General features: G+C 45.5%; 2 protein-coding genes across 9 annotated transcripts in view; both read right to left on the bottom strand.

The window, feature by feature from the left end:
* Positions 1-555: 555 nt before the first annotated feature.
* Positions 556-10,369, bottom strand: TYSND1 (trypsin like peroxisomal matrix peptidase 1). 5 transcript variants are annotated; one of them, XR_003005998.1, is made up of 5 exons: positions 9,062-10,369; positions 7,194-7,324; positions 5,970-6,155; positions 4,284-4,419; positions 3,572-3,706 (listed from the first exon to the last, which is right to left on the bottom strand). XR_003005998.1 is itself a non-coding variant. In XM_024765526.1 (4 exons), the coding sequence occupies exons 1-4, from the start codon at positions 10,231-10,233 to the stop codon at positions 3,489-3,491; spliced, it is 1,707 nt and encodes a 568-aa protein (XP_024621294.1). In that variant the 5' UTR covers positions 10,234-10,369; the 3' UTR covers positions 556-3,488. The 5 variants fall into 5 exon arrangements, 2 of the variants coding, with proteins under 2 accessions (XP_024621294.1, XP_024621296.1); XM_024765526.1 differs by lacking the exon at positions 4,284-4,419 and having other exon boundaries at positions 556-3,706; XR_003005996.1 differs by lacking the exon at positions 4,284-4,419 and having other exon boundaries at positions 3,604-3,706; positions 5,718-6,155.
* A 2,585-nt stretch (positions 10,370-12,954) lies between these two features.
* Positions 12,955-27,488, bottom strand: part of SAR1A (secretion associated Ras related GTPase 1A) — a 14,805-nt gene continuing 271 nt past the window's right edge. Inside the window, exons 2-9 of one of the 4 annotated variants that reach the window (XM_024765507.1) lie at positions 27,145-27,205; positions 24,033-24,171; positions 23,719-23,792; positions 23,465-23,584; positions 22,979-23,044; positions 19,845-19,948; positions 16,607-16,738; positions 12,955-15,391 (exon numbers count right to left, since the gene is read on the bottom strand). In XM_024765507.1, the coding sequence (XP_024621275.1) occupies positions 15,275-15,391; positions 16,607-16,738; positions 19,845-19,948; positions 22,979-23,044; positions 23,465-23,584; positions 23,719-23,776 (597 nt within the window). In that variant the 5' untranslated portion in view covers positions 23,777-23,792; positions 24,033-24,171; positions 27,145-27,205 and the 3' untranslated portion in view covers positions 12,955-15,274. The remainder of the gene's footprint in view (positions 15,392-16,606; positions 16,739-19,844; positions 19,949-22,978; positions 23,045-23,464; positions 23,585-23,718; positions 23,793-24,032; positions 24,172-27,144; positions 27,206-27,488) is intronic. The other 3 variants (XM_024765506.1, XM_024765509.1, XM_024765508.1) reach the window with 3 other exon arrangements.

Below are 27,488 nucleotides of genomic sequence, written 5' to 3'. Positions count from 1 at the left end.
AGCCTGACAGGGTCAGAAGACTAGCTACATGCAAGGGATGGAGCAAACAAGTTAATATATTGAGGATAATGTAGCTGTGTTTCTCACTGACAGGAGGGAAGTACCAATATGCAAAGGGGAGAGCTAGAATGAACCTTGTGGTATTGAACTTGTGGTATCAAATTGGAACTATCAGTGTTAACGCGTGGCATGGCTTGCAACATATGGAGATAGAAATAAATATAGATGTAAGGTCTGTCTACCGAGAGGGCCTGGGAGCAGCAACACCTCAGAGTAAGAAGCACACCTAGTACCTAGATCTTTGCTTCTAAATACCGTTCTCTAGTAAAGAGGACACTGGAGAAGTGGCTGATTCCAGGGAAAGTACAAAGTAAGTCTACAACATTTTGTTCTGAAGGAAGTGCTCAAAGAATGATGGGGAGATGTCAAAAGAACACAGAAGCTAGTTTGAAGGAGCTCTCTCACTGGTCAATATGGACAATTGGAACATCAAAATAATGATAACAATAGATTATAATCCATTGAATAAACTATGAATCCATGATTCCACACAGATATAATTAAACAGAGAGGAGGGAAAGCTTTTACTTACAATAGAAAGCCAGCGAATAAATGTAGGAGGAAAAATGAAAATAAAAAATTTCCATTGGGCAAACATTAAAGTTATTCAGCCAAGGGACATCAGTGGGTGCTAAGCATAGTAGATGAAAGTGGGATGGGGATATTTACATAGTCTCCAAATACTGCCACACAAATACTTATTAATTACAAAGAAAAAAAGGAACTTTACAGTGGAGAAACCTAGCAGGCACCATCTTACTCAAATGATCAAGGTTATCATCTATAATTTGACAAATAAAGATCATGCACCACCCAGTAGAACATGATGATAAGACAACATCACTAATGTTATATCCCAAAGATGCATATCCCAAATCTAATCATGAGGAAGTGTGGACAAACCCAAGCTAAGGCACATTCTGCAAAATGACTGCCCTGTTTTCTGCAGGAAGGTCAAGGGCATCAAACTCAAGGAAAGCCTTAGGAGCTGCTCCAAGTCAAAGGGGAGACAGCCATGGCAAGTGGGTAGAACTCATGATCCCAAATGAGGTCTCTTTGTTACAGAGAACATCACTGGGGCATATGGCACAAATGGTATGGGGTGTCTGGGGGAAGGGCGCGTGGGGATTCTTGCTACTTTTCTGTAAGTTTAAAACTGCTTCAAAATAAAATCATTTTTCTAAAAAGAAGCAGGAATATCTTCTCCTCTCTCTCTTCCCCCATCCACCATCCAGGTACAGAAGACCTGGCAGAGGATCTGAGGTCCCAGACCCAGTGATAGAGCCGCAAGAAGGAAGGAGCTTGGTCCCTCAACCAGGACTGCACAGGAGCCATCCTCCCCCACTTCCTGGTCAGGTGCGTGACTTTGGACTTTACATGAGCAATAAACAAACTTCTGTTGTATTAAGCCACTGAGATGGGGGAGAGGGAACCTTTTATGGCGCTATCCTAACTCATCCACTTAACAGCCTGCTGTGCCTCTCTACTTGAGATCCCACGGACACCCAAGGAAACATCTCGTCCCTAAACGTGTCAGCCACTCATCACTATCCTGGCTAGAGACCCAGCACCATTTGACCCTTCTCTCTCTCTGCATTGCCCCACATCCAGTCAGGTCCAGCTCCTGTGTCATGCTTGATCTCTATGCCCACCAGGCCTGCTGTGGCCATCTTCCCCGTCACCAGGGCCATTGTCACTGGTTCCCCAGCCTCCATTCCAATCTCTTCTCCACTTAGCATGGCCAGACACACAAATGTAGTTTCACACTTCCTTGTCCCAGCTCCCACTGCCCTCAATCTGGACACCCTCCCTGTTTCCTGTTTCCATCTGGTAAACACCTACTCTCCCCTCAGTGTTCAGCTGCATGAATCCTTGCCTGACCCTCCCTGCTCTGGGCCCCTGGACGTGGTCTTCCACCTGAACAGGACAGAGACGCCCTGCTCATTCCACTAACGGGGTGACACACCAGTCTCCCCGGAATAGCCTGAGCTCCTTGGTACCCACACATGCTGGGATAAATCCTCCCCTTCCCACTTGCAGCCAAGTCAGAACTCGGCTCTCCCTCCCCACCTCCATAAATTTACTACAGGATTTCTCTCAAGCTAACTTTGCCCTCTGGCCCCATTCCTAATCCACACAGAGGGGAACAACTGTCTCAGGGGTGTTGTGTGGTTGCCCAGAGCTGGTGCTCAGCAAACAGATGTTAGAAACAAAGTACTCCCAGCAATTCTCTCTGCTTAGATTAGCCCCCTCTCCCCCAGTCATTCCCCAATGGCATTCAACCTGTCAGTGATTTAACCATCATTTCTTGACGGCCTACACAGGCAGGGCCCTGGGCACACAGTGCATGTTCCTGACTCCCAGGGTTGGTCTTAGTTCCTAGGGCCTGCCTTGGCCTCATTCACCTTTGAACTCCCCAACTCCCATCCGTTCCAGGACCTGGCACTGGCCTGGGTCCATCCAGGCAGCCTGTAAACAGTTGCTGCCAGGCCAAGGCCACCGCCGTCTGGGATCTGCAAGCCCCACCCAGTGCTAACTGGCACCACGGCCAGCTGCCAGGACTAGTCTGGCGCAAGAGTGTCCCGTGAGATCAAACCCCCTGAGAAAGCAGGATGGAAAGGTATATTTCTGTTCCTGCTGCTTTCCTATTCCCCATTCAACTCTCAAAACAAAGAAGGAAAAGAAAGAAGCTTATATCTAGAAGTAGGTCCTGTCCCTCGAAGGTCCTGTTTATTCCCAAACCCTAACCAGACACATTCTACCCCACCCCCCCCCACCCCGACCCCTGAGAGCCACTTTACGGGCCGGAAAATTAAGGCACTGTGTCAGCGTGCCCCTGTAGGTCAGGGCACCCGACACATGAAAAGCCGGGAGTCCTGGCTTTCGGGGACGCCACCGCTGGTCCAGCAGAACAGGAAGATGCTCTTTCCCTTCCGCCTCTGGTCTTCAGAGCAGGGCCTCTCTGCTGAGGTTTTCTGAGGAAGCCCCAGTGCTGTCAGCCCCATTCTGAAGGAGAGCAGAGAGGAGCCCAGGCCCCAGGGAAGCCGCCGCTGCAGGTGCCCAGTGACCCTCAGGAGACAGGGAACCGTGGCTGGGCCTGCCTTCCAGTAACATCTGTCTGTCAGGACCAGGTCTGTCTGTTGTACGGTTGTACTGCGCTCCCCAGAAGAGGAAAGAACAGAGCTGAGCCTAGTGTTGGGGGAAGAGAGAGGTGGCGGCTCTAGAAAGCACCCCAAAACGGGCTGGCAGGTGAGAGATCCGTGGGGGCTAAAGAGAAGTTTGGTCCAGACTCCAGAGCTGAGCAAGGTGGGTGGTGATGGGGATGCAGCCTGGCTGGGGTGTGCCGTGTCAGGGTCCTCAGGCCACCAGCCTCAGTGCTCCCCATGGCATCAGATGGTTGCTCTTCTCTCTAGAGGGGTGCCACAGCTTCAGAGCTTGCTCCGCGGGGCCTCTGCCAGGGGTCGCTGCAGCCGCCACACCACCCTCACTGGCTCAGGGGCGCGGTCCAGCTGGCGGAGGCCGCCCAGGTCGCCTGCCTGGCTGTACCGCTGCAGGGCCGGCTGGAGCACCGTGATGGGAATGCTGAAGTTCAGGTGGGGGTAGGTGGCCCCCGTGTTATTGTCCCGGGTGTTGCTGGCGATGATGCCTGTTCAGGAGCCAGAGAGGAAAAGAGGGTGTGAGCCAGGGGACAGGGGAGGGAGGCTCACCTCCAGCCTGGAGGCCCTAGACCTGCCTGAAGCCCCCTCGTAGTGACAGGCACCAGGCTTCATTCATGGACACGGGCTCCTCATGCCTCAGTCCTCCTTCCTGGCTTTACTTTCTCCCCAACACTATCAGTATCTAATACCCCATGTTTCACTTGTTTTGTTATCCCTCTCTCCAACTTCTGTTATCTTTCAGCTCCATGAGGGCAGGACTGCTGTGTTCTGTCCATGCAGTCTCCCCAGTACCTGGAACAGTGCCTGGCAAAGGACGACCTCAACAAATACTAGCTGAGTGACTGAATAAATGAATCAGACCCACACAGAACTTTTGTTTGGCCTGCTCAGTGCATGTGTATGAATTTTTTGAAGACAATTTTAGACTTAACAGAAGTCTTGCCAAAATAGTACAGAATTCCTGTATACCCTTCACCCAGCTTTTCCTTATGTCACCATACAGCATTCATCAAAACCAAGAAATTAACCTTGGTGAAATGCTATTAACTAAAGTACAGAACTCACTTGGATGTACCAGTATTTGCACTAATGCTCTTTTTCTGATCCAGGATCCCACATGGCATTTAGTCGTCATGTCTCCTAGGTCTCCTCCCATCTGGGTCACTTCCACGGTCTCTCCTTATCTTTCATGGCCTTGACACTTTGAAGAGTACAGGTCAGTTATTCTGTAGAATGTCCCTCAATTTGGGTTTACCTGATGTTTTCTCATGATAAGATTGAGGTTAAACATCACTGAGAAGAAAACCATAGAAGCAATGTGTCCCTTTCAGTGCATGCTATCAGGAAATGTGTGCTGACTATAAGCACTGCTTGCGATGTTAACCTTCATTACTTGGGTGGTATCTGCCAGGTTTCTCCGCTGTAGACTTACTATTACCCTCTTGGTAAGTACAAAATATTTTAGGATTATGCAGTTATCTTGTTTCTACTTAAACTTTTGCCTACTGATTTTGGCATTCATCGATGGATCCTGTCGGCAGCAGCTCCTACCGAGGTGTCCTAATAGTGATTTTCTATTTCCCTCATTTCTTCTACATTCATTAATGGGAATTCTTCTGAAAACCAAAACTGCTACCATTTGTTTTGCTGCTCAAGCTGTTCCAGCAGGAGCTCCTTCACGTCATCTCCTAGCTCTTTCAACACCTGACGTGCCCATCATTTTGCTGCTGCTGTTATTGCTACCCCTCCCTCCTTTCCAGCACCACAAGGCAGCCCTAGAGAATGACTCTTAGAAACCAAGATCTGAACTCTCGCTGTGCTCATTACAAATGGATGTCACTGCTTCTAGCCCCTCTCAGCAGACTGAGCTAGGAGTCACATATATCTACACACACACACACACACACACACACACATACACTAAGTCATGCATACACACATCTACATTTATTTCTGTGTCCACTTATCGGTATATATCTTTTAAAAGGTCAACCAGTATATGGGAGAAAAATGGAATGCAGACTAGGACAAATGTACCTAACTCTATTTCAAATGAATCACATAACTATACTGAAGGGGAAGGGGAAGGAGCTAATCTAAGAAACTTTGGAAAAGAGCGTTTTGACTGGACACTTTAAGGCTAAAGATAAAAAGAACCGTACGTGCTCAAACACTGTTCTCTAGCTGGTAAATTCGTTTCTCATGGGGGTGTGGTTAGGAATTCTGAGAAAAAAAAAAAAAGGTTCACAGCTGCTTGTGAAAAATTGGAGTCAGCCAGCGTTAGGCCCACATATCTTTGTAATGAGGCAACAATGTACTAGAGCTGAGTGGTGTTCACCCCAGTTCCCCCTTGCCCTCCACTCACTGCTGTCTTCACTCACTCACTCACTCACTCATTCATTCACTTTAACAGCCCAGCCTCTGTAGGCTTCGAGTTTGTGACCCTTGGACTAATCCAACTCCTGAGTCTCACAGATCAAATGACATTAAGTGACTTACCCAAGGTTGCGCAGTGGCTCAGTGGCAGAGAAGCGACCAGAACTCAGATCTCTTCCCTCCAAGCTCAGCTTCTGTCCCTCTCCACCCTCAGAAGCACAAGAGCCTGAAAACCTTGGCTAACTACCTCTGTGCATAAGGCCCACCATCTTTCCAGACAGAGGGTGGCTCCCAGGGCTGGAAACCAAGCACTCGCAGGATGGGACTGAGGCTCTGGCAAGGGGAAGGCTGGGAGAGGACCAAGGAGCTGGTTACCCAGGAGGTCCCCGGAGCAGGTGGAGAAGAGAGGTCCCCCACTGGAGCCACCATGCACAGCACACGTGGTCTGAAGCATCACTGGTGTGTCATCCACCTGCACCACAGCTGACAGGATGCCTGAGGTCACCGAGGGCCCGCAGGCCTGGCCAAAGACACCGAAGCCCACCACACTGACAGCCTCGCCTGCCAGGGAGGGAAGAAGGGTTAAGCTGGGGAGCCTCCTCTGTCTGGCAGGACTCACACATTCCCCAACCCCCTCCCTGGCCACTCCAAATTTCTAAACCCTCTCTGCCGTTTGAGTTTCTGCTCAGATACTCTTGCCTCCATGAGAACTTTCCCCAGGCCCCCCACAGGAACAGGCCGGGACCTCCACTGAGCTCCCAGCACTGTATCTGCTCAACCACTTCTCTTCAGCATCAGGCTGTTCTCCAGCCCTCATTCCCCTGCTGGACTGGGTAGTCACTTTTTAGGATTCCCAGCACCTAGCCAGGGGCTCAATAAATGTTTGTGAAATTAACACTCACCTCCTGAGACTAAGAAGTCTCTTGGTAAAACTAAAATGGTGATGATGACTACAAAGCGGGCACCACTTTCCTTCCCCAAGTGCTTTACAGACAATATCTCACCCATTCCTCACAAGGCCCAGGAGTAGGGAGCATTATCCCCATTTTACAGATGTGGAAACTGAGGCAGAGTTCACTAAGTTGCCTAAGGACACGGGGCTAATAAATGGCAGAAGATGCCAAAGCAGAGAGCTTGTAATCCTTGTTATTACGTTATAGCATACGACATCCACAAAGCGAGACCTCTGGTACTTCTGTGGCAGCATCACAAAGCCTTTTACTCAAATCATGCCATGGGAGCCTCAAAAGTACACATCTCTCAGACCAGCCTGCAGTGTTATAAGGAGACCCCAAGGCTCAACACACTACACTGCTGTGGGGCCTCAGGAAAGGTGTGCCTTACCCTTCGCTGGGAATTCCACATGCCCCCCAGGACGTTAGGCATGCTGGGCGTGAGCAGGGAGGCCTCCAAGAGCAACTCCGGCCAAAGCCCTATAACCAGGATGTAACAAGGTGCCAGCCTGACTCATTACTCCAGCAGGGGTGGGGAAGGGAGCTGACCTGTGGGACTGGCCCCTGATCTGCAGGGTTAGAGCGCCCAACACTGACTTTCCTTCCTGAGGTTCACCCCAGACCAGAGAACCCCTCTGTCCTTTACCTTCATGGAAATGCTCAGCGGGCACAGGTACAGGGACACCATCTAGATCTTCCTCCAGGCTCACCACTGCTATATCATAGGGAGATGTCTCCTGGGTGGCAAATACCACATGTCCCCAGATTACGGTGCTCCTGGGAACAAGGAAAACAAAATGACAGGCTAGCTTTCTGAACGCTCGGCACGGGGAGGAAGCAAAATAATGAGAGTGACAGTAAAAGTCATGAACTTGGGACTCAAAAGATTTGGTGTCAGCCCTGAAACATACCAGCATGCAACTCTGGGCACATCCACAGTGGAACTTCCAAACATGCTCTACCAACTGCAGGGTACTCCTGTGTAAAGCTCCCGGTGCGTCACCATCATCACAAACACCTGACACCTAGGGGGCACTGTGGGCCAGGCCTGGTGTTAATGTTCTATGGACATCATTTCATTTAGTCCTCACAGCTGCCCTATGAACTAGGCACTGGTATTATCTCCATTTTGGATGGTGCATTTGAGGCCCAGAGAGGCTGAGTAATTTCTCAAGGTCACATAGCTAGTGGCAGGAGCCAGGGCAAACATTCTCAGCATTTTCCTTTACTGCCTCATTTGATACCAACAATCCTGTCAGGTGGGGGGCAGACATGATACGATTTCATCCCTCTGGGTCCCTGTTTACATAAATGCCAGCACTTCTATAACTCTTACTACGTGGCAGGCTGTTCCAAGACTTTACATGTCATGGGAAAGCAACTTAGATTCAGCAAATTGCCCAAGATTACACAGGGGCTTCCTACTACACACTCTGCAGGGGTAGCTTCCAGCAGACCTGTTGTGTTCCCTAGAACCAAGAGTATGTGGGGGTAGGTGGAGGGGTGAGGAATTGGGGACCACACATAGAGGAAAATTCTCATCATCAGTCTTCCCTATAAAGTCATGGCTGTCCAGGTGGCTGCCAGAGGGGACTCTATGGCAAAGCAGGGCTGGGTTAACCTCAGGAGTTCAATAGAGGAATTTGGAAAGGTCTGGGCTGAGAGGCTGAGCCAGGGACAGAACAACAGGCATTAACACCAAGGAGCATTAACACCAAGGCGCAAACACCAAGTGTTTGCTTTGGCCTAAGTCAAGCACCTGGGACTACAGAAGAAACAGAACATGTATTAGAAAACCAAGCCAGGAAGCCAAGGCTGCTGTCTCCACTGTCACAGCAAGTCAAAGTAAAGGAGGGTAAGAGTGCTCACCCTGCAGAGAGGGAACAAATGACTGTCTGAAGTCCCAACCTGGCTGCCAAGAGCACTCAATGATTGTTCAAAATATATTTGCCTGGCCCCCACTCCCACATTCTAATTAGGTGGAACCACGTATCTGTTCATTTTGATCCAGAAGAGAAGTTCTGGTTAAGATCTAAGAGATAAATCAAGTAAGAGTAACAGGCTCCTCTCCTAACCCAGGAGGGTAGCATCCTGGGCCCCTGGGGCTTCACTATGGCATTCAGGGGAAAGAGGGCAGGGTTAGGAAGACTCTATTCAAGGGCCTCTGGTGTGTGGGTACAAAGATGAGACAGAGAAGTTGCCCAGAAGGAATTCAGACTGGGAGGGGAAGCTCAAAGATGCCTAGCCAGGGATGCTGGACCACCCCACAGTTCCCCAGAGTTGCTTGTCATCTTGCCCAAGCCCCATTCACCCCTTGCCAGGAGGTCCAGAACCCCCTACTCTGGGGTTCTGGGTGCCAAGGATGAGGGGAGGGTCCCAGGTCTCTAAGCACACTGCACCACCAAGCATTGAGCCTGAGACCAGAAGGCCTCCATAATCCTCAGGATTATGACCTGAGATCCAGATATGACAGCTGGTGAGGGAGTGGAGTGGGGGCAACCTTGTGGGCCTTACTTGGGGGTGGTGGAGCGCACCAGGACCTTGGCCGCCTCCCGAGGGGCCACATGCCGGCAGGTCACCACGAGGCGGGGTGCCACGGCCACTCCGGAGCCCCAAACGGAACCGCACTCCACCAGCACGGCCGCAGCTGCCCAGGGGGGTCCGGGGTCTCGGAGGGGCAGGCCCCACGGGGAGCCCATCTCATGCGGTAGGAAGGCGGCCAGGGCGGCGGCGCCGGGGTGCAGGCGGCAGAGGGCCGCTCGGGCGGCGCAGAGGAGAGGGGCGGCGGCGCAGAGCAGCGTGAGGCCCACCCACTCGCGGGCCTTCCAGCAGAGGGGCGCCGCCACCAGCGCCACCAGCGCCCCCGCAGGTCGCGCCTCGAACACGCCGCCACCCTCGGTGCCTGGTAGGCAGCGCGCGTCGGTGAGCAGCAGGGGGCCGGCCGAGTTGCTGAGGACGCCGCAGCTGAGCGTGTTGAGAAAGATGTCGGGGCAGAAGGCCCCGAACGGGGAGCCGCAGGCCACCAGCGGCTCACCCTTGGGCACAGCCCCGAGAGGCGCCACGGCCAATACCGGCCCGCGCTCCTCCGCCTCCGCCTCCTTCTCCGGGTCCGGCCGCACGCGCAGCAGAGCGAACCAGCCCAGCGCTCTCAGCTGGTCTTCCTCCTCCTCCTCCGACACCTCGTCGTCCGGTGCGGCGCTCGCGAAGCTCCACTGCTTGGCCGCCTCGCCGCCGAAGAGGCGCGCGAAGTGGCCCCGGAAGGCCGGGCAGCTCAACAGCAGCAGCAGCTCGGCGGGGCGCGGGGGCTGCAGCGGCCGCCCGCGGAACCGGGCGGGCGGGCCGGGCTCCAGGCCGGCGCACTGGGGCGTGTACAGCCCCGGGCGGCCCCGCTCCGCGCGGCCTGCCGGACTCGCGGCCGTTGGGCCCCACTGCACGTGCAGGCGCAGGTCGTCGCCGCAACTGTCGCCGGGCAGGAAGGCGGCGCCGGCCGCGGTCAGCGCCCCGCTGCCGGCCCTCAGGAAGGGGGTGAAGATGCCCCCGTGGCACAGCACCAGGCCCAGGCGGCGGCTCAGGATCACCCCACTGCAGCTCCACGAGCCCGCCTCGGGCTGCCCAGCCCGGATGGCGCTCACCACGCAGCCCGCCTGCTCGGCCGCCCTCATGGCTGGCCCCCACTGCCGCCCCATGGCCTCGGGGACGGCACACCAGGGGCTTCCCGGGGAACAAGCGAGCGAGCAAGGACCGCGGCCGGCACCAGCTGACCCCACGTAGCGCCACCCAAAGCTGGCAGCGAGAAGCGCAGGCACTATCCCAGGTCTTCCTCTTCCGGCCGGATTGGCTAAGCCCCAACTGGCCCGGCCCGATTGGCTGGGCTAGGGGCCGAGCCCTGATTGGCTGCCGAGGCTGACCCCGCCTTTCCGCGCCCTAGATGGTTCAGGTCACCTGTGCGACGTTGAGGGCGAAGCGGGACCGGAGGAAGAGACCCGGAAGAGTGACAGGAATGTGGCTTTACTGGGAGATAGGGGCGTGCTGGTCCCTCGGAGCCTAGTCTCGTCTCTGTTCGCTGAGCTTCAGGAAAGGGAACAGAAATGCGCCCTGAGGTGGCTAGACTTGCCCAGGCCTTGTACAGGACCTGTCAGTATCTGCCTAGGTGTAGGAGACATCCGACCTCTGATCCCTGGGATAAGACGGGCAAAGAAGGCGTTCCGGGGATTTCCCTGGTGTCGCAGAGGTTAAGAATCTGCCTGCCAATGCAGGGGACACGGGTTCGAGCCCTGGTCTGGGAAGATCCCACATGCCGCGGAGCAACTATGCCTGTGTGCCATAACTACTGAGCCTGCGCTCTGGAGCCTGCGAGCCACAACTACTCAGCCCACGTGCCACAACTACTGAGTCCGCTCGCCTAGAGCCCGTGCTCCGCAACAAGAGAAGCCACCGCAATGAGAAGCCCGCGCACCGCAACGAAGGGTAGCCCCTGCTTGCAGCAACTAAAGAAAGCCCGCGTGCAGCAACTAAGACCCAACACAGCCAATAATTAATAATTTTAAAAAAGCTGTTCAGTATTTTGAAACTTTGTAAGTAAACCGTACAGTAATCCACTAGGGGGGATAATGGAGCTCGTAAGATTACACCTCTGGTCTTCTGATGCCAAAGCCACACCCTACATATCTCATGGAAACTGGATTTGCTCCAAAAATTGCCTTTTAAAACTATGATAAACAGTAGCTGAAGTCAAAGTTTTAAATTACACAACCCTATAGTTTGCATTATGCACATTTCATATAATGATTTATAACCATCAGCCAGGATTTATCTAGATCAGGGGTCACTTTTTCTGTAAAAGGCCAGAGTGTAAATAAATAGCTGAGGTTTTGTGGGCCATACCTTCTTTGTCCTAAATACTCAGCTCTGCTGTTGTAGCATGCAAAAGCTAAAGAAATGGGGTGGCTGTGTTCCAATAAAATTTTACTTATGGGCCCTGAAATTTGAATTTTATATAATTGTGGCATGTCACAAAATTTCATTCTTTTTTTTTATTTTTCTCACAGGCCATACAGAAACAGGCAGCAGGCCAGATCTGGACCACGAGCTGTAGTTTGCCATCCCTGCTCTACCCTGACATAAAACATCCTTACTTTTCCAATGAAGTCACCCTGAGGACAGAGGAACATGAACAAGTATGTTTTGGGGGGCTGCAGGATATCCCTGAAGCAGTCACCACAAGCTAGACATTTTATGAAGGTCTATCACAATGTCAACTAAAGTAATTTTAGTAAGATTATTTTAATACGTATTTATGTCAGCATTAATGAAAATATTCAGTTACTACTTAAATTACATAGCCTTTCTGCCTCAAAATTTTGAATAAACTAACACTGCTTGGTGTATCCCAAGCACAACACAGGGTAATGCTCAATGCTTCCAGCGACACAAACCTGTTTGAGAAAGGAGAATGATGATCCGTTATAGCATGAGGCAGGACTGAAATCAGCAGTCTTCCTATAGCAGGTACTGTCTTCTTTTGGTTCTGACATAGAAGATGGCTTGATCGCAGTAAAACCTATTAACTATCCAACTTCCTAGCAATTGCTTCTCTCTCTGGAGTCCAGTGATTCTCCCTTAATGACGCCCAAGCCTCCAGCATGAACTGTTTGCATGTTTTTCTGTTTGCGGCACATCACAGTGGAGTCCCAAGTCACAGTCAACAGCCAAGGTGAGACCCCCTAGTGCTGGGCTCATTGACTCAGCCTTTAATTTTCATGTACTGCTCTGACTCAGATGACACAAACCCATATAAGCGTAAAACCCATGGCATCATTCCACTGTATTAGTTTCAATCTCGATGCCTCCAGTAATTTAATACTCAGTCAAAAAGAACCTGGTGCATTTTGCTTCCCATTCTGTTTTATTCCAGTACTTTAGTTTTAGAACCTCATTTGGGTTTTTTAAAAGCAAAGCTTCCTACAAGCCTAGTAAATGCACAAGCACAGGTTTCATTACTTCTATTTTGTCAAATGTAGCATTCAACCGGATTCTCTCCAATTTTGTATCAAGTGATGAAACACAGCTAAACTGGACCCAGTCCTTGCTAGCATGTTAACAGATTTTGTTCAAAAGTCTGCCATGTCCTTCCTGTTGCATAAATGACCACCAGTCCTGGGACCACTGCATGTTCCAAGGCTCTCAAACGGTACTAAATTTATTACTTCCAGTGGAATGTGTAAATTGGCCTGGTCTTTCCACCCATACCCCACGCCCCCCCGTAGCAAAGTCTGTCTCTCACACCCGTTGTAAATATTTCTTCCCGTAAGTATGGAAGAACTTTTGCCCCACCCCCCACAACAAATGTCATGCTATGTTCATACACAGAACAAACCAATGCCAAAAAAAAGGAGCAAGATACCAAATTTGTTTTAACTTTTTATTAAAACGCTTAGGATACAGATTGACTTTCTTTTGTAAATGACTGCTTTACTTTTCCTGAAATAGGACATATATGCACTCTGATAAAACAGAATGAAAAGTCTCAATTCATGGGAGTTCCAGTACAAAGCTCTGACCCTGTCAGGAGCCAAGTTCCTCACAGTGGCTTCTTTCCTCTATATTATTTCTGTGGGGCAAGAAATAGACTGCTACCACTTGATTTTTCAATCCCGACTCTTTCTCCAGTGGCCAAAATAAACCACCTTCACAAAGAGCTGCCCTGTGTAGAATCCAGTTTTCTAGCTTGCTAAAAAGTGATTAGGGACAAATATAAAAAAAAAAACCAAAAACCAGAAAACTAACACTGAAGCAATCATACCTCTCGTATCTCTGGAGAGAGAAGTATGGGTTACCTTTAGCCAAAGAAAATTAGAAGTATGCAAGTTAACTACCTAGTTCATTCACTGTTAGCTAGATTTGTTTACTTAAGGCTTTAACCCCTTTCCAAACCAGCTATGCTTGCTAATAAATGAAAGGCATGCTCTTCCCAGCTTTATACTTCACTGAGCCTCTGCATTTGGTACCTAGCAGTGAAAAAGCATGCTTTCCCAACAGGTGAGTACTGAAGAATGGGAAACATTCTTCAGTACTCACCTGGGAAATCCAACTAAAGAACGATACTCTCTCACCCCAGGAATACATTATCCACACCTTCCCCGCCCTCACATTAGAAGCAACAATCCACTGAATTTAGTTCAGGCCTCTGCAAATACACCTCGGAATTACAATTTTCAGTTTTGAGGAAAATACCTCTTATCTTTCATTAAAGAAAAAATGAATGAAGATATCCTCCCACATGAAGACCATCCCCTATCCCTTCATCCTTTATTACAAGGGTAAAATATTGGTTAAGATCATGATAATCCAATTTCACACGTGGCATTAGGAAAATGGAATGCTATAAAAATAATCCTCATCACACTACTGGGGATGCTGAGGCTTTTATACCAGGTGCTTACTGACAAGTGATGCTGGCCCAAAAGAACAGCTCAACACAAAGTTCTTGGCTTAGAGTTTCCCCAGATTATTTCTGGACTGGAGAAAGGCAATTTCCTAACACCCCCCACCCCACCCCCAAAAATATGGAAAAGCTACAGATGTTAACCTTTAACATCAAAAATAAGTTGATAACCAATTAAAAAAAATAGAGCTCATGAAGAGTCCAATAAAGAAACCAAATTCTGCAAGTGGAAATTTTAAAGCCCAATGAATGAATCTTTCCTAGATTCAAACAAATGCTACAATATCAGACTTTTAAGTTCTCAACTCACAGAATTAAGAGCCCTTAAGCTGTTAACTTCATCCTGTGTGACTCTCCTATTCAGAAAAATTTCCCCTAGAATCTGCAAAAATGGCTGAGACACACCTGCAGTGTGTGACAACAAGGGATGTGTTCTCAAGTCTTTCATGAGGCAAAAGTCACTTTTATGACTAAAAATGAAAAAGGTGCTACAGAGGGAAATGAAATTTCACAACTACATAAAAGTAAAGACTGGCTAAAATTTGTTAACTTTATGAGTAAAAATAATAACAATAACCCACTCTACAATTAACTCCTCCGCAGTGAACAATATGCTATGCATGCTGGGATGAGGAATGACGGTAGCCCGAGACTGTGGGAACTGGCCTTAACTGCACGGCCGGGGTTCTGCCCTTTCCTAGTGCTCTGTGCACAAGGTGGTGCCACCTACTACAAGGCAGTTAGTGAGAGGGGAGTCTCTCTCACCAGCCTGCTGTTCATTTGACTGAGCTCTGGCCTCCAACGTGTATCTGTGCATAATTTTATGAAGTATCTAAATGCCATTCACTAGTTAAAAAAAAAAAAGCAAGCTCTGGACCAAGTAAATTGTGAACTCAAAAAGTTATTAGGAGGGTCACCAATTATACTAATAACACTTTCTTTAAAAAATAGAATCACTTTCTTTTGAAATCAACCACAGTGGTGAGACGTGTTTTTCTTCCCAGGTGCTCCATGATGGCACACAGCTCTACCTGGTAAATCCTGCCACTTCCAAGTCCCAGGGTGCTGACCTGCACCAGCACGTGGGGCAGCGTTACCTCCCAACAGTGTGGAGAAGAGCACATGTCACCACTGGGCGATGAGAGAGCTGACAGAGACTCTTGGCTTCTCAACGCCAGACATGGTTGGAGAGCTTTCCTTGTTCTATTAGAAAAGTTCATGAGGAAGCTGTGAATAGGATCAGTCCAGAGAAGTAAAACTCTTTTATTTTCACTGTCCAGACATCAGTCAATATACTGGGAGAGCCAACGGAAGCCCTCGCCGTAGCCTTGCCTCTTGAGCACACTGCACATGAACACCTCCATGGGGCGGGCATTCAGCTCCTTCAGGGTCACATTCCCCTAGGGGAGGCAAAATCAAGAAAGGTCCATTAGCGTCTCCATGTGGAAAAGCTTGAAAGGGTGACAACAAAAATCACTTTCTCTTTCCCTCAAAAGCAAATCTGAGTAGGGATTAATTACAGAAATGTGGTCAAGGCCATTGGGGTTTGTGCTTTCAGGACAGATAAGCAGCCCAGTCCTATTACCAGGTTCTCCCTCTCATTGTGAAGAGCCTTTGCTTTGAACACACCAACATGCATCTGGAAAGCTATGGCAGCAAACCAAGAAAAAGGCCACTGGGACCCACAGAACCAGCAGGCTCTTTCATGGACAAAAGAAATCCAGGACTTCTTAGACGTAAGGACATCCTCATTAACACAAGCATTCAGAAATATACACTAATGACAGGTTACATTAAGAAAATTAAAAATTCATGTGCCTGTAAGAGGGAAAACTTAATTAATTAAAGGAAGCATTTCTAGGAAGAACTAGATAACCAAGAAAAGGCAAGACTAAGGAGCCATGCAAAAAAGGCAGGAAGTTAAAGATCCCAGAAAAGGACATTTAAAAAAATTAAATATGCCAAAACCCCAAGCCCAAAAGACCAGGATTCCTGTAATTATAGCTGTTCTAGATTTTTCTCTCCCAAGCATACTTTTCTGCAACAGGGTTCTGCTTCCTACTGGAAACAGCATAACCTACTGACCTGGAAGACCTGGGTTCTATTCCTGATTTCATCACTGACTTGCTGTGTAGACCTGAGCCAGTAACTCTCAGAGTTTCCTCATCTTCAAAATAGAGGTAACAGTCCTACCTCTTTCAGCAAGGAGCACTAAGGATAACCCAGTGCTCTGATTTCAATGCTTGGAAAGTGATATAAATGATCACTCTTCATAATCTGAAATTTCCAGTGGAAAAAAATTTCTGGCTAAGGAGGGCTTTCAAAATTGATTTCTCAGAACTGGATTTGAAAGACAGTCAGAAAATTCTTAAAATGACAAGTTTGCTTTTTCTACCATTTCCTTCATCCTTATATACCCGAGGAAACTCTCATTAGAAAACAGTTAAAAAAAAGAACATGCTCCTGCCTTGAGAGAGTCTAAAATCACCTCTAGTTAAACAAATACTAAGCCCAGTTACTTTTGAAAGACAAGTAAAATCTAGATAGCACAACATAAATGTTTCACAAGCTGTGAATTTCCTTTATAATATGTCCCCTGAAGATTCTTCTCTTGCCTTTCCTGTGGTCTGTCCATAAAGCCCAAATATCTCACGCAGTTTTTCTTCACTGATTGCATCTGTTCTGTCAATTTTGTTACCCAAGATAAGGATTGGCACGTTGGATATTGTTTCATCAGTCATTAAAGCCTAAAGACAAGATAAAAAATGGGTTGAGTGAGGAATCTATAAAAGCCCACCAAATAATGAAAACAACTTTGACTTTCACTTGTCTATAAGGTATCAAATGTAAAGTGAAAATCTGACCATATTTATACCTGAGTGATTAACTAAAAGTTAATCTTGACATTATAGCCCCTAAAAATTACCTTGACATTAGTTAGAAATCCCCTAACAGCTTCAAAACAATTATAATGTAAAGCTGTGTCTATTTGCAAGGCAGCAAAACTGCCCAACCTTAACTCTGAGCTAAATCACTCAGCCACAAGCCATCCTCAGCTCTCCCCTGAGCACTGTCCTAGAAGAACAAAGCTCTGGCTACAGAGCCTCAAAGATGACTACCAGAGTCCCCAGATATACACTAGAAGTCCCATGTGCGCAAAGCACTATCTCCGACACTGAGAGGAAGACAAAAGGAAAGGTAAGGGGCTTCCCTGGTGGCACAGTGGTTGAGAATCTGCCTGCCGATGCAGGGGACACGGGTTCGAGCCCTGATCTGGGAAGATCCCACATGCCGCGGAGCAACTGGGTCTGTGAGCCACAACTACTGAGCCTGCGCATCTGGAGCCTGTGCTCCGCAACAAGAGAGGCCGAATAGTGAGAGGCCCGCGCACTGCGATGAAGAGTGGCCCCCGCTTGCCGCAACTAGAGAAAGCCCTCGCACAGAAATGAAGACCCAACACAGCCATAAATAAATAAATAAAATTAAAAAAAAAAAGGAAAGGTAAGACATATCCCTGGCTCAAGAAATCCTCACTCTATATTCATCTGTCAGCAAAGCAAGGCAAGTGGATGATTAAGTGTTGCAATGAATAGGAAGAGAATATAAATATTAAAAGATGTTCAGGAAAATAAAATGGCAATGTGGGCTTGAGGAAAGTCTTAGTGAAGATGTGGAAACTAAACTGGACTCTGAAGGAGGGGCAGCGTGTGGACAGGCAGAATCCAAAGAAGGAAGAATATAAGCAATGGCTTTACGGCAGGAAAAGAATTCAGGAAGCCACATGGAGTATCACCTGGCTGGATTAAAGCATTTATGGTGACATGTGTTGACAGAGTAAATGGGTTGGGAAGGGATGACAAGCATTATAGTGCCAGTCTGAGAAGTCAGCTACAATAGATCCCAAAGACCCCAAATCCAGAAATTATTAGATAGAATCTACACTTTTAGTACAATGAATTTGCAAATATTATCTACCTGTGGTGCTCAGGTAAGGGATGATGATCTAACCTAAGCTAGCAGCATGTAATGAATAGTGCAGCAGGCATTCTGGAGAAAAAAGTGAAGAGACTGATATCTAAATGATAAGATAGATAACACAGGAGTCGAAGCTGGCAGAGATTTCAAACCTGGGAATCTATTTCACTGACAGGAAAAGCTAGGAAAGAAGAGCAGAGTTGAAGAGAAACCTACTTTGAACATCTCAAGTTCCAGGAAATGTTATACAAAATCAGAGTAAGAATGTCATTCATTCATTAAATACTAACAAAGTGCGTATTATGTGCCCGAGGCTTTACTAGGTACAGGGGTTTCACAAAGAAATAAGACAAGGTCCCTACCATCTAAGTTCACAGTCCGATGGGAGAGACCTAAAAGAAAATCAGCAAAGACAACAGACACTGATAAGATGGCGAGTTTAACAGCCTGAGAGGTCAGAGAAGGCTTCCCAGAAGCAGTCATACCTGAACTCTGAAATCTCTTAAAAGGACATTTAGAAATTTACCAGCAAAATGGGGTAAGGGTCAGGTGAGAAAACCAGGCAGAGACAGTTCTGCATACGCAAGGGAAAACAAGTTGTTATCTATGTTTGGAATGTAGTTCAAGGTAGGCAATAGAGAGAAAAGCTGAAGAAATAAACGAGGAAAGATCATGAAAGATCTTATGTGCTAAGCAAAAGATCTGTGGATTTTATCACCAAAGTGGTAAGAGACCTATTCAAGAATATTAAGTAGGGCAAAGACAAGTCTGAGTAAATTCCTTCCAGCATTAGTATATGGCAGGGTGGTGGTGGAATCTACAGTAATTCACTGCATGTCCACGTAGATGAGGGAAAATGAACAGTTCCATTCTGGGAAAACAGAAATGGTAGGTAGAGTTTCTAATAAGTAGCATTATGTATGAGGCTGGAGCACAAGAGAGGTTTAAACAAGAGAAATCCATCTGGGAGTCACTGGCATGTGGGTTGCAGATGAAGGAATGGGAGAAGCCTGGACCAGCCTGGGAAAACACCAAGATTTAAGGGCTAAGCAGGGGAACGGGTGCTTGTGAAAGAGTCTGAGAAGTATCAGCCAGAGAGAAAGCACCAAAACCAAGAATGTAAAGGGGAATTTAGAGAGAGAGTGACCAGTGCCAAGGGGTCAAGTAAGGGAAGGACTGCCCTGTAGGCGATTCTCCATGAGACTAGAGCTTCAGATTCAACAAACACACTTAAACCTGAGAGGTTCAAATTGCCAGGAACAAAAATGCAGAGAGAGAGTTGTAAATCAAAGAGAAAGACTGAGGCACAGGGTAACACAGTAGGCATTACAAAGGCAACATTACAGAAATTATCAAGCCAAGAAAATGCAATGTTGAGAAAGGAAGAAACTTGAGGTGAGTCCTAGTTAGTATCAAACACTGCACGTGACCGAAACTGAAGACAGAACAGACTATTAAGGTCTGACAAGTCACTCAGTGCAAGAGTGGGCAGGCACAACCTGAGAACACAGATTCAAAAACGCAAAGAACACTAATATCTCCTTTAAGGTTTCACTATGCCAACACTTCATAAACAGTGAACATATGTGATATGTGAAAGGAAAAGACATTAATTATGCTGGGAAAACAGGCATTAACTGAGGAGTGTCCTGAGCAAACTGCACAAAGAGTCACCCTATGATAGATATAAGCAAAGTTAATTTACTCGTGTTCAAGCCAAGTTTCCCCAGAACATCGAAAAGCAATGTCTTAGATTTTAAAACAGTTTCTTCCTGTAACTAGGACTTTTACCAAATGTTAACTGGAATGATTAAGTATTAGCACTACTGAGCTGTATTTCTTAAACAGAGGCCAAGAAAGGAAAAAATATAAACATACATTAAGCTCAACTTTGGATTCCATGAGTCGAGGATGATCTGCACAGTCCACCAGAAAGACAATCCCATTAATTGCGGGGAGATAATTTTTCCAAACTCGACGGGCTAAAAGACAAAGTTTGCAGTTGCATCAATTTAAAAACATATGTACTGAAAATGAATAACCTAATGGTCTATAAAGTAGACAAATCCTGGCCAGGTTTCAACAGCATTAGACTCTGTATAGATTCTCCAAACCCTAGCCAATATTAAGTCAGAACAGAGGATATAAACTGATGGTCCATGAACTGAATCTGATTTTTTAAAATCTGAAAATCAGGGTTTTCTGCCTGACTTTCTGAAAAAGTGCAACATCTGGCAATCCCATGCCTATCTATCCACATGCTGGATGGATAATAATCAGCTGGAACAGAGTGGTGGCTACCCCTTTAGATGAGGTCTCAGTTCTTCAGTCTGAAAAAGTTACCACCACTCCCTACTTACTCCCAATTTCACTCACTTAAATGACCTACCTCACCCCTGGAGCCATTTTAGTTTGCAACCTCTGAGTTAAAATATCAGGATGCAAATTACTTTTCAATATAACTTTCGTCCCAAGTAACCAATGTGTTCCTAAGTAACCAATGTGTAAGCGTACTGACACATTCATCCACGCAGCCCATAGGGAGACTAGGCTTGACAGGTGGTTGAAGTTCCCAGGCCAATTACCTCAGTTTCCTTATTTAACCCAGTGTGCCCTATAAATTTTATTTTTTTGTTTATGACATGAAATGATAATGGTCTGGGAAGTAATGCTTTAATTGTATTATAATTTCTAAGCCATTCGTTTCTGGTCCTTTCAATGGGATGATTAAGAAAGCATCTCTAGGTGTCTAAAATCATCAAACATTTAACAATGGTTACCTCTGAAGAGTGGGACTGGGAAGGGGAGGTTGGGGAATTTCACTTTTACCTCCCATATTTGAATACTGATTGTATACTGAATTTGTGACATTGAGCCTGGACTACTTGCATAAGTTAAAATTTTTAAGTTATACTAAAAAAAAAAAAAGAGGAAATCTCCAAATGTATAGCATTTTAGTAATTTGTGTAAAATGGTGGCTAGGTTATCATGAAAAAGTGTTTCTGTTAAGTAAATTTTCCTCAAGCAAAACAAAACTATGTACAGATTTTTCTTGACTAACAATGGAGTTATGTCCCGATAAATCGATCATAAATTGAAAATCTCGTAAGTCGAAAATGCATTTAATACACCTACCAAACAGAGCTTAGCCCAGCCTACCTTAAAAGTGCTCAGAACACTTACATCAGCCTACAGTTGGGCAAAATCATCTAACACAAAACCGATTTTATAATGTGTTGAATCTCTCATGTAATTTATTGAACATTGTACTGAAAGTGGAAAAGAGAATGGTTGCATTGGGGCAGAATGGTTGTAAGTATGTCAGTTGTTTACCCTCAGGATCACATGGCTGACTGGGAACTGCCCAGCATGATGAGAGACTGTGTATGGTACAATACCATACGTGGCTAGCCTGGGAAAAGATCAAAATTCAAAATCTGAAGTACAGTTTCTACTGAATACGTATCACTTTTGCATCACGATAAAGTCAAAAAATCTTAAGTCGAACCATCATTAAGTTGGGGACCATCTGTACAAAAATGCATTTCCCTTCTCTATCAAAACCTGAAAGCTAAATTTATCATACCAAATAATACACAATTCCCAGTTCAGGTGTCTAAAAACACCTACTCCTGCATTCTCCAGATGGTCTCAGTTCAGCTTATAACCGTGTTATCTCTGAATTTAAATTTGTAAGCAGTTACAAATACTTTTGAAAGAAGGAGAAAAGAGATCATACACCCATCCCTACCCAAATGGAAATAATACAAGCTCATTAAAGAAAAAAAGGAAACAAGATAATCTATAATCCTCCATCAATACACAGCCACTGCTAATGTTTCTGTGTACTTTCTTTCAATCTTTCTTCTGTAGAGGTATTTTATGTGATGGTGCTCATACTACATAAATGATTTTGTAGGATGTAAATAATAAATGAATAAAATAAATGTAATTATACGTTAATGAAATCACTGACTATAAAATTATTTGGATCTCTTCTCAGCCTTCTAGCTAAAACTATCTGACTTTACATTTACAATTACCAATATTCTACTTTTTTTAAACTACACTTTAAAAAAAACTGTATTAGATTCAACCTAATAACATAATGCTCCAAAAGGAGACATCTCAACTCAATTTAATAACAAATGAGTAAACCTGACAGAATCTCAATAGGTTCTTTCTTCTACCTTCCCAGAATATTTATTCCCACATGTTAAATGTTTTACTCCTAAGCCTAGAGTCTTGCCAAATGTAAAGTGGGCATTGATCGGATAAAGATGCCCCATTCTGCATATCTCCAAAACACCTGACAAGAACTGGGAACCAAATGGAGAGCAAGAAGGCAGAAGAAAATGTTCCACCAACGGCCCCAAATGGGGAGAGTATACAAAAAATCAATTCAGATCACGGTGGTCACAAATAGTCACTGTATTATTTTTGCAACTTTTGACAAATTTAAAATTACTTACAAATAACTTAATTTCCTACATACTTTAACTCCATTGAATAACAGATACAAGAAAGACATGATTAAATTCAATGTGATACTGTAATGGATCTTGCATAAGAGGAAAAATGCTATAAAGGAGATTATTAGAACAAATGACAAAAAAAGGGAATATACACTATAGAGTAGACAAATAAAGCTTCCTGGGTCTGATAATTATTATGATTATATAAGGGAATATTCTTGTTATTAGGAAACATGTATTAAAGTATTTAAGGAGTAAAAGAACATGATGAACTCACAAAAGGGTCAAGAAAAATAAATATTAACATGTTTTACACAGAGAGGGAGACTAATAAATTTGGGCAAAAGTTATAAAGGAGGGGAGTCCTCTGTATTATTTATGCAACTTTTGGCAAGTTTGAAATTACTTAAAAATAAGTGAATAAACAACTTCATTAAGATCTCAAGCAATTTAAAAGGTATATATGACACACTGCTTTAAAAAAGGGGAACAAAATGAACCAGAAGTCAACCACCCTTCCACTGAATCATCTCTTACCTTGTTCATGCCCACCAAGATCAAAAGTTGTAAAAGTCATTCCAGCAATTGTCAGCTCTTCTGATGCTGAAAAATAAAGGATGCAAATACAAATGCAAAACCTAATGAAGCTTTCACTATGTAAAGAAAAGGATACAACGGTGAAAACACTCTTAAATAATTCTAAAGGATACAACGGTGAAAACACTCTTAAATAATTCTAAAAAACCAACAAGTCTCTTTTCCTCCAAGGTGTTTGCTGCTCCTTAGAAGTAGACATGGGAGATGTGTCCCATTGCAGGACTAGTCAGAACAGATAGTGACAAAGTTCCAGAGGTTTAGATTTATGGGTATTTGACCTGAGTGTATCCTATTAGGAATTTTTTTCAAGTAAGCTGTCTTTTGGGGCTTCAGTTAATAACAGAACTGAATCAACTTGGGATTCATCCTACAGCCCCGACACTGACCCTCAAATATCAAAAGGTCACTGGGTATTTTCAAACCTACTCGGATGTAATGTTGGAACATGTTGGCCCAATCTGTCATCTTTGAGCATGTGTAGAAGAGTGGTTTTGCCTGCATTGTCCAAACCCAAGAATACAAGTTTTCCAGATTTCTTGTAGAGTCCTAAAAAAGAAAAAACCAAACGTTAACATAATTTGCTCTCTACACACCAAAGCCTACTTGTATCAACATTTAAATGGTTACAGGAAATACACATAGTTTGAAACCTATGATATATTTCAAGGAAATGGCTTTACCTAGGAACTGGAGCACACTGCTGAAGCCATTGTAGAGCCACTCAAAGATGAAAGACATTATTAATGCTTACTACCTGTATAAAATAGGAAAGCAGCAAACATTAGCTTTCTGAATGCTAGTATATTTCTGGAGAAGTTAACGCTCATTCACTGGCCCTGATGCATGTTTACAGTCCCATGTTTTGGGGCATAAGAAAACAAAGGATTGTGCACTCTGGAGGGAAGTCTCTGGGGTCCTCAGATCTGCACAAACTTCTGGTTTTCTAAGTTACCAATCTATGATACTCAGAAGACTAGGAGTTAAAGATACTTTCCTCTTTTGCTGTGTGATTCACTCCTCCAGGCAGCTGCTCATTCGCATTCCCTAGATACACCACTGCTGTCTACCAGTTAGCAAAACTTCTAGGAAATCAGCCCCATCAATAATCTGGATCAAAATGTCACAATGATGCACTAAGTAGAAAATAAGAATAAAGGCATATTAACCTGAATGAAAAGCATATTAACCCATCCTTGCAAACTCTAAAAAACAAGGTCACCAAAATCCTACTGGCTGGCACAATTTGCACTGCTCCATTTACCAATGCTATCTCTTCTTAATATTTGTTTAACCCCTCATAATATGTATCTCAACTTAAAAAAAGATATCACTATAATGGAGAGCCATGAAGAGATAAGAGAATCCGATCATAATGTGAATAATCAACACCTACCTAACCCATTTTACAAATATGGACTTTTTTAAAATAAGAATACTCATTCAGGGCATAGAGGTAGGTTCCTAGCCAAGTACATACCTCAATACTGATATTAACACCACTTTTCCTACTGTTTCCCATAAGCCTAGACAAAACAGAAGATGACCCGAAGCTCCTAAAAGGTCTACATACACTGGGAAATAAGCAAAAGGACCTCTGAATGTTAAGAGGGTAGGATCTAGAGCTAATGGTGGGTGCTAAGGTTTCTCAGAGTCAGCATGTCCTGATCACACTGAACTTCTGCCTCAGTATCTCAGATTTGGTGCAGAAAAAAGGATGATCCCCCATTTTCACTCCTCTCCATCAGCAAGAACACGTGAACACAAGGTGGCCAACTGTTATCAAACAAATTTGCTGAAGTTTTGTTTTTAAAAAAAAGTAAACAGGGCTTCCCTGGTGGCGCAGTGGTTGAGAGTCCGCCTGCCGACGCAGGGGACGCGGGTTCGTGCCCCGGTCCGGGAGGATCCCACATGCCACGAAGCAGCTGGGCCCGTGAGCCATGGCCGCTGAGCCTGCGCGTCCGGAGCCTGTGCTCCGCAACAGGAGAGGCCACAACAGTGAGAGGCCCGCGTACCACACACACACACAAAAAAAGTAAACAGAAGTTTACTGTAAAAGGGTTAGCCACAAAAACCCACCTATATTCTTCATTCAAAGAATGCTAGATGAAGAAGAAATTGAAAAATGGAGACAGTGTGTGTTAATTTTCTTTTTCATCCAATTACTGCGTTTTTTTAAAATCAGGCCTGTGGCCTGACATGTAAACTTTAGGGACGGCTTTAGTGCTTATCTTCTATGGCTCTTACCATAGAAGGGCCAAATGAAGCTTGGGAGTTTGGGTGGGGTGGAGACTGAAGGAAAAAGCTTTTATAGAAAGATCCTAGAATTTCCCCCGTGGTCCAGTGGTTAAGACTCCGTACTTCCACTGCAGGGGCACGGGTTCAATCCCTGTTCAGGGAAATTCTGCATGCCGCGCAGTGCGGCCAAAAAAAAAAAAGGATACTAAATAAGGTTTTTTTCCCCTCTTCAATAACATCAAAATATATTTTGGCAGAAAAACCAAATTTAGTATGTTAAATAATAGTTTTGTCCGGAAACCTTGTCTCTACTTTAAGAAGTCCAATGACTTAAATATACTTACAAAGTTCCTGTGCTTAAGTTTCTACTGCAGGTTAAGTAAAAGAACAATGTGCCTCTCCTCTGCAATCCCACCAAACCACTCATCCCTCCCTATTTTCTCCGTCTACCACTTGGAGAAGCAGGGCTCACCTTTAGAGAGCACCTCTCATTAAGGTCACTCCCAATGATTACGACTTTAAAACCCAACACTTATATATTCATTTATACTACACTGGTTTGCAGTCATTACTTTCTAGACAGTTTGTAAAGTTTTACTACATCATTTTAGAAGTATTCCCAACTAGATAAATTCTCCCAAGGTGACAAGGGGAACAGCCCATTTTAGGGAATTTTTCACGGTTAACTGAACTACTTTGACTTTCCAATTTATTTTCCCTTGACATCCCTGCTTTAAAAGTCCCATAATTCTTCCCTCCAAAATGATCTACGGAAAGTACTTGAAGAAATTCTTCAGGTGATGTTAAAAAATAATAAAACCCCTTACTGGACCCAAAGAGTTGCAGTGTATTGTTACCCAAAGTTAAGGAAATGTCTCTGATGGCTCCTCCATCCTTGAGATCTTAGGCTTTGTACCCCCTCATGAGTAGTTTTTCAGTTTATACAGTGCCTGCACATATATCTCATTTTAGCCTCACACCAACCCTATGAGGTAGGAATCCTTAGCCTCGTTTAACAAGATGAGGGTGCTGATGGTCCTAGATTAGCTAGCTTGACCAAGACTGCTCAGCTGAAAAAGTAATGCCAGGACTTAAACCCTCCTCTTTTAATGCCAAAGCCCAAGCTCTTCCTGTTAATATCACATAAAATTCCAATGCAAATCACAAAAATGCTTTAAAAAAACATAAAGCTTCCTTAAACCACCAAGTACACAGATGATAACCTGCTGTTTTCTTCCTTACAACTCATCACAACTTCTGAATGATATATTAATAACTAGCATTTTATTCCTTTTCTATCCTTGATCCACTTTACCACCTTATGGCACCTTATGGCAAATTAGACTACAATCTAAGGGCTCTAACTACCAACAAAAGCACTGCCAACTACCTAAAACTAACATTTGCAAATTTCAGGACTGACTGATTCAAATAAATAAAAAGGAGGAGCACTAGACTGACAACCAATAAAAAATCTATGCATCACTTCTTATACATACTCATTACTTCTTATTCATGCTCAGAGCAACCTGAAGACACCGTTTCAGACAGATCTGGGGGTAGCAAGCCGCTGGTTTTTAGCTAAGAAACTCTGCTTGGCTGCAGAGTAAACGTCAAAGGGCAGCCCCACTGCAAAACTCTGTAAAGCCCCCTAAGCAGATGCACCGCGGTAAAGGAGAAAAGACGAGAACAAGGGAGAATACTAACAGAGATTTTTTTCCATGCACTGAAGAGAGAGGGGGAAAAAGGGGGAAGTGAAAGAAGAAAACACGGGGTTCGACCGAGGACAGCAGCAGATGATAACACACAGCTGAAGTGGGGGTGGGGAGAGCCCTGGACTAGGAGCCAGGAGATCTGGTTCGAACGCTCACACTTGCTATCTGCGGGGCCTTGGGCAATTCACTGTGCCTCAACGAGCCTTAGTCCCCGAATCTGTAAAATAAAAAAAATAAAAAAAAAAGGATAATCATCAAGGACTTCAATCCACCCCACCGAGGGCTGAAGCTCATCCGAGACAGGGGATATGAAGCCGATTCGTAAACCGGAGCGCACGGTACCGACAGGAAAACTGTTATCCTGCCCAGCAGCTGCAAAACCCCCGAGCGGAATGCTGATGGACCCAATACCCGAGAGGCCGGCAGGGGACCGAGCAGACCCGGCCAAGCCGGCCCGTCCCCGCCCAGAACGAGTCCCACGGCCCCACAGAACCGCCTGC

Source organism: Neophocaena asiaeorientalis, unplaced genomic scaffold (assembly GCF_003031525.2).
Source record: "Neophocaena asiaeorientalis asiaeorientalis breed wild unplaced genomic scaffold, Neophocaena_asiaeorientalis_V1.1 scaffold31, whole genome shotgun sequence".
Lineage (NCBI taxonomy): Eukaryota > Metazoa > Chordata > Mammalia > Artiodactyla > Phocoenidae > Neophocaena > Neophocaena asiaeorientalis.
The sequence above is the reverse complement of the archived record's forward strand: the minus strand, read 5'-3'. Positions and strand labels throughout refer to the sequence as shown.

What these genes read in the sequence shown, in the direction of transcription:
- TYSND1 (XM_024765526.1), bottom strand. Translation starts at nt 10,233, where the DNA reads ATGGGGCGGCAGTGGGGGCCAGCCATGAGGGCGGCCGAGCAGGCGGGC. An exon ending in GTGCGCTCCACCACCCCCAA is followed by an intron (nt 7,325 to 9,061) that starts GTAAGGCCCACA and finishes CCTTGTTCCCAG; the next exon opens with GAGCACCGTAATCTGGGGAC. An exon ending in CTGCTCCGGGGACCTCCTGG is followed by an intron (nt 3,707 to 5,969) that starts GTAACCAGCTCC and finishes GCTCCTGAACAG; the next exon opens with GCATCATCGCCAGCAACACC.